Source organism: Sardina pilchardus, chromosome 10, assembly GCF_963854185.1.
Source record: "Sardina pilchardus chromosome 10, fSarPil1.1, whole genome shotgun sequence".
NCBI lineage: Eukaryota > Metazoa > Chordata > Actinopteri > Clupeiformes > Clupeidae > Sardina > Sardina pilchardus.
The window spans coordinates 32,730,778-32,737,519 of record NC_085003.1 but is presented as its reverse complement, the minus strand read 5'-3'; the positions used below and the strand labels follow the sequence as shown (position 1 = coordinate 32,737,519).

The 6,742-nt window shown below is 44.5% G+C and overlaps 1 protein-coding gene across 2 annotated transcripts in view; it reads left to right on the top strand.

The window, feature by feature from the left end:
• The window catches only part of LOC134094373 (metallophosphoesterase MPPED2-like), a 19,825-nt gene extending 13,981 nt beyond the window's left edge, over positions 1 to 5,844 (top strand). For both annotated transcript variants that reach the window (XM_062547875.1, XM_062547874.1), the window contains exons 5-7: positions 2,901 to 3,016; positions 4,228 to 4,341; positions 4,689 to 5,844. In XM_062547875.1, the coding sequence (XP_062403859.1) occupies positions 2,901 to 3,016; positions 4,228 to 4,341; positions 4,689 to 4,807 (349 nt within the window). In that variant the 3' untranslated portion in view covers positions 4,808 to 5,844. The remainder of the gene's footprint in view (positions 1 to 2,900; positions 3,017 to 4,227; positions 4,342 to 4,688) is intronic.
• Positions 5,845 to 6,742: the final 898 nt, after the last annotated feature.

Sequence of the window (6,742 nt, the reverse complement as noted above, 5' to 3'; positions counted from 1 at the left end):
AATTGTGGTCATTTGATCCCCATGATTCTGTTGTTATTCATCGTAAACACATTAACTGTTGTGCATCAGGAGGAAGGTCTTTTAGAGTGCATCGGATCCTTATGACATGCCAGTGGAGAGTTGCCTTTCACTTAAACAGCACGATGGACGGACCAGGTCAGATCGTAGTACTCAATATTGGTTCCCTAGAGGCCCCCTTGGACAGGTTGTCTCACTCTGCTGCTGCTCACCCCACTTCTTATGTTGTCATGTTGCTATATATATTCTTGGAATGAAAATAAAAGATCAAATGACTTCCCTCAGACACGTCTTGCTATTCAGAAAGACTCTGTGAGCAACTGAAGACGAAGATGAACTGGAGTCTTGAACGTGCCAACCCAACGCTTGGACCAGCTCATGAATTTAACAACGCAACTCAAGTTGAGCAATGAGCAAACCCCCTGTATGTTCCCTAAAACTCCTGTCCCTTTGGCGCCGAGATGCATCCCGAGTTCCCATTGTGGCTTAAAAGATCATTTTACAGTATGCCTACTTCAGAGCCTTTTCAGAGTCTTTGTGTGTTTGTGGATGCCACCTGGAAGAGCTGGATGTTTACTGTCCCAGTTTCCCCCCGTCTTCATCTGTTCATGGCACCCTGCCCAAACCTTTTGCTATGCCCCCATTGTGTGTGTTCTAGATGTCACCCAGCAAATTATGTAAAAAGGATTTTTACTAGGAAACGGAGAGTTAAGCTGCCACTCATACGGCTTTTTCAACTGGCATCCTTGAATTGTGGCCTGTTTTTATTTGCCTCAGAATGTTTTGTGTAAAGCATCCTTACCCCTAGATTGTTTGCTCTCTCTCTCTCTTTCCCTCTCTCTCTCTCTCTTCTCCTCTCTTCTCCTCCCTCTCTCATTCTCTCTCCCTCTCCCTCTCATTCTCACTCCCTGTATCTTGCTGTGTGAGGGGCTGATGAAGCCTTGAGGTCTGAGAGGCTGAGAGACACCCCACCCCCACCCCTCCCAACCTCTACTTCCTCCCTGAGCGAGCATATCTCCACAGCCCAGCCACCACTCACAGCCCATCTCTGATCTGTGCCCATGTTCATATCGCTTCGTAACTACGTAAATCTCCCCAATGGGCTCACTGTTGTTCAGACAGTGTGATTGTGGTCCCTTCATTATGTACGTGATTGATTTTGTGAGCTTAGTGATCTCAGACAACAGTGGTTATGCTGAGAGTATATTTTCTCCTTGTTTTCAACTGTAGAAATGTTCATCTGTGGTGTGTCCAAATTCAGGAACATAGGTGAATGTTTGTGAAGATTTGCAAACAGTTTTGTGAAAATTCACAAAGATCTCCGCAAACATACAGGGGATGCTGGATAAAGGGTTACCGTGGACACGGAATGTTTACACAAAAATCATTAAAATCTAACAGTTCATAGAAAACATTTGCCGCCCATATTGGCTCATGCGCAGCTCGAGCTGTGTGAGTGACTGTGTGTGTTTGTCTGTTGCCTTCTCCCAGCCACAACTAGCCTGATTACCATCGACTTTCAAAGGCTCTGCGAGACTTTAGTCTGACCAACAGCCTGTGCTAACACGGTTTCTTGCCAGCGCTGGTTGACCCGCCTCCTTTAAGTGCCTCGATTTGCTACTGGTAGATGTCAGAAAGCGGATTGCCGAGTTTAAACCAATAACAACACTCTTTCCTCTGCCTTGAACACGCCTCTACCCAGAGCCGTTGGAGCTGCTCAAAGTTGATTGGTTCTCGACCAAAGGGGGCAGTTCCGCAGATTTCGGGAACTCAGAAATCCTTCTCAATGAGCAGTTGACCAGACCAGCAGCAAAAGCCTGAAGGCGTTGCGTCACTGGGAGGGCGTGCCAGGCTAAGCCACAACAACGCCAGCAGTAAACATCCAGACTCATGGCTATAGAGCTTAACGCTCGCTCTGCCAGCCCGTGCCTGTCCGCTAGCAATCTTTATTTGCTCTCATGCAGGCCCAAGCCTCCTACCTTTATCTACCTCCACCGCAATCAAATATATGCATATTACACACATCAGAATTTGAAGTGCACTTGGGCTAATTATGCGGTTGTATTGTCTTGTGTACAGTATATGTGTACATTTCATGCTCCACACACGCACAGACATAGGCTCACAGACCTCTTCACTCGGTGTAGGCTGTCCAGCTGTCCACTGTGCGGAAGGCTCTCGTCCCTTCCGATCACGCTGTACATACATCGGCGAGTGCCCGGGCATGCTCTCAGCCAGCTGCTGACGAGCGGGCGCGGTCCCGGAGGGAGGAATAAAACTCTGATTAACATGCCCGCACTCATTGCCACCGACAGGCCCTGATCAATCTGTCCACTCCTCGTCCTCCTTCTCCTCGTCCTCCTCTCGCCTCTGGCTGTGCCATGCCATCCAAAGATGCCCGAAGCCAGTATCGGATAATGTAATACTCTGGCGGGCGGTCAAATGTCCAGTGGCCTGTTTGCTACCGGCTCTAACCCCGCTCACACTCTCCCCCATTTGTAATCAGTGTGTGGAGCGAATAGCCTCGTGATGTGAAGTTACAGGACTGCACTGTTGGCTGTTGTGCGAGTTAGGGTGTGCCTGGTTGGATGAGAAGCAGAAGTGGACACCCCAGTGAAAAAAGCATTTCACCCCAGCATTTCACCCCAGTGAAAAGCATTTTCTTCTAACACCAGCTTCAGAAAGCTCCAAACATGTGTCCCTCCCAACCACTCCCTAAACCATCTGATCCTAATTAGTTAAGCAACTCTCCAGCCAGGTAGATCTCATGTCATTCATATCAGGTCTGCATATAGCCTCTCTGAAGCCAGGATGTGCACCCGTGATGCCATGGGACTGGGAGCTTGTTTTTGATTCATGAGCTTGTATCTGTTCCCCCGCAGGACCCCCTGGTTTAACAACTGGGGCTTTAACCTGTCACGCGGCCAGGCTCTGCTGGACAAGTGGAACCAGATCCCTGAGGGCATCGACGTCCTCATGACTCACGGGCCCCCCCTTGGTAAGCTACCTCCCAACCTCCCTTCCCCCCCAACCCCCCCAACCCCCAGGATGACTCACACAGACGTCTGCACGCCGAGCCGGTCTGCATCACTTTTCATGACAGAAAAAAAGAAAAGCTTCACACACAGTCAATTCTGTACTCTGCAGACAAATCCACAGAGGGTATTTTCAGACAGTCACTCTGCTGCTGTCTGCTGCTAATGCAGGATTATCCATTCGCAAATGCATTAGATTCAAAATGTGGAAACCCTGTAAGAATCTGAACACATTATTCCAGAATATTTGTGAGATACTTTGTGCACAAATGCAAATACTGTATATCCTAAATTCAGAAAAGCCTTGATAGAGTGAGGCTTTCCATTCAAACCCCATATATATCACTCAAATGATAATGCTGTACCATGTTCCTCAATAGAATCAGTCATCATGGGACAGTTTTTATATCTCTTAAAAGCAATAATAATTGCACCATGTGTTTTAAAGAAGCTGGATGTTTTGGTCTATATAACTATTTAATCAAATCCTGCCAAAATATTAGGTAGCTATCCTCAAATGCTGCCATTTCAAAATTGTGTTTATGTGAAGACGATCACACCTCCTGTTTCCTCTCAGGCTATTTGCAGAGGTTGCATGTCACAGGCATCTGGTTCAGCAGTCATTAAACAGCTCCCCAGTATTCATATGTGCCTTGAACACAGCCTATAGCAAAGATTCTAGAACAGAGCTCTGTTCTAGAATCTTTGGTCTATACTATAGATATTGTAAGAGCCATAACGGAAATTAATGTAAATTCCTGTAAATGAATGTCAAATTATTTAGTTAATATATATGTTATTATTTAGAAAAGAAAAGAAGGACTGTTGTGTATTTGTAACAGTGTATTATGTTGCATCAGTGTAATTACATTGTAATTTTATTGCCATATTTGGTTGTGTTCAGGCAACTGTCTGACGTCATTACCTAGAGTGGTAGAATGTTCACTGCTAGATTGGAATTAGAGCGCAACAGTCTTTGACCGTGACTACACGGAAATCTGAATGTGGCTGTATTGTAAGTTGAATATATGTAATGTTACCCACCTTTTTACATTGCTAAAAGAACTTAATGATAAAGAAGTCTCGCGTCATTGACTTAAACGCAAGAAAAGAAGAAACTAAGAAATCGCCCCTACAGATATATATTTTTTTTTTGCCATGTTTGTGTTCTCAGGTTTCCGGGACTGGGTTCCCAGGGATCTGCAGCGGGTAGGCTGTGTAGAACTCCTGAACACGGTACAGAAGAGAGTTCGTCCCAAGCTACATGCGTTTGGCCACATCCACGAGGGTGAGCCACTGATCTAGTCACACCACTATCATGTCTGATACTTGTGATGCCTGAGTTTCTCTCTGTCATACTTTGTCTCTGTCTCGCTGTTTTTCTCACTTTGTTCTCCTTACCAAAAAATATGTTAATGAAAGCTTTCTGTTGTTATATTTGTTTTAAGCTAAAAATAAGTAAGTATACAAGTACAAGTACACCATTAGTGCATTTATACTAGTAAGTTTACTACATAAAGTAAACTTCGCTTCAACTGCACTTAATTTTACTTAATAAGATGAACTTTAAGTATGCTTTTTTGGTAAGGGTCACTTTTAACTCCATCTCTGTTTCGCTCCTTTCCCTCGCGCCAGGATATGGCATCATGACAGATGGCTCCACAACATTCATCAACTCCTCCACCTGCACAGCCAGCTACCAGCCGACCAACCCCCCAATTGTCTTCGACTTAGCCAACCCTCAGAGCTCCTGAGAGGGCACCAGCTTAGTACCTGACTTTACCATATTGTTGGTCTACTCCTCACACAAGGAAAATATAGGAGGGCATAAGGACTGACTGCATCTTGGAACAGATCTGAGACCTGTTGCCAGTCACCCACTGGAGCTCCTCTCGAGAATGAACTCCTGGACCCAGCCATATTGATACCGTGTTGTACAAACCTCCGTTTAGAACTTTTGGAACTACCAGTGGCATTTGCTTGTGTACCAGAACACATAAGCTTCTGATTTGACAGACTCATCTGAAAAGTGCATTTAAGGGTACTGCAATTTGTCAGCAATACTGTATTTGACCTACGTTTCTAATTTAAAAGTGGCTTTGTTGATGTATATTTGCTTATTTATTGAAGGCCTTTGTATTATTATTGAGGTGAGATTTTAGAAGCCTGGAATCCCCTTGTGCAAACTCCACCATGCTGGTTCCTGCTCGCCAATACCATGAAACTCACCAATCACAATACGATTTAGCAGGTATATGTGCTCAAGAACAGCTTCAATCGGGTTACCCCCTCTGTAAAATGAAATTTCAAATGGATGGTGACTTGACAATTTAGAATTGTATTGATTGTAAAATTAAGGATGAGTGTCTGTATGTATGTGTTTGTACATTACATATGCATATACATTGTATGACTCAACAATTTTATTTGATCGTTTTTTGTTATTATTATTTAATGGAATCCAGGACATTTGATACAATGTGAAGATTAAACAAAAGCTTGTAAACTTTCTGTAACCAAACCACCACTGTTGGTGAACTTCGCTGTCCTTGGTGGTGTAAAATGGTATCATAATTATCTAACAATATGTGCGCTTGTATTGTTTTCTTTGCACTGTGTTGAAATGCAATCTTGCTCGCACAAAAAAAAAATGTATACAGTCTATATTGCCAGTCAGTCACTTCAGTTGCTGTAAATGCTTTGTACCCTATGTTTATGAGACTTTTTTTTATTCATCATGGTATCTAGCTGACTTTATATGCAAATAAAATTGCAAACATTTTTACCTCAATTCAGCTTTACCCTCATGAACAGAAATAAGCAGTTAGTGACCAAACTGTGTCACTATGTACATCAAGTGTAATTGTTGGCCTTCACATTACACTAGCACTGCCCTGTGCTCCACACCTGATTGATCAAGTCTATTAATTATCCTGCTACTGTCAACACTCTGAGCAAGAAGACTCAGTTGACAAGCATGACTGTGGTCTTGCGTTGCCCCTGACAGCTGCTATTGATTGTGGATATTTGTCATGGCAGCCTTGGCCCAGTCCCTGATGGATGTCAGGGGCATCTTGGCGGAGGGCTCCCCTATCCCTGACCCCCTCTGTCTGGGGTGATGGCAGAGCTGTGGCTGCCGAAGCTCAATCACTGCCTCACTGCCAGGGCTGCGAACTCAGCCGCGCTGTCAGCAGAACCATTTCTTCTCGGCTGCAGCGCAGCCAAATGACCAAACATGAAGGCTGTGATGGTGTCACAAATATGTTACATTCGACCCAGCCGAGAGCCGGCAGTGTATCAGAAAGGCAGAAACCAGGACCCAATAGTCAGATGTATGAAGCTAATCAGACTGTGAAAAGTATTGCATTTTATTTGCTCTCCCTATCCCTGTCCTCTCTTTCGTTGGTTCTAGGTAATTGTGCAGCAGGGATATTACGGAAAGCTGTTTTTGCCGCCACTTTATCTTTTTATGATGTCCCCTCACAACTCTCGCTTGAAACTTTGGACTCTTCGACTCGGAAGATCTGATTCCATATCACATTGAGCCATTTCTGTACTCCTTCAGGTGGTAAAAAATGGGCAGTATTTGTGGGTGCCCGCATCAAGGGTTTGCGGTGTGTGGTTGTGGTTGTGGTTATGTTGCAGACTGGATCATAAACGGCCACAGCAAGGAATAGAAATAACTGGAG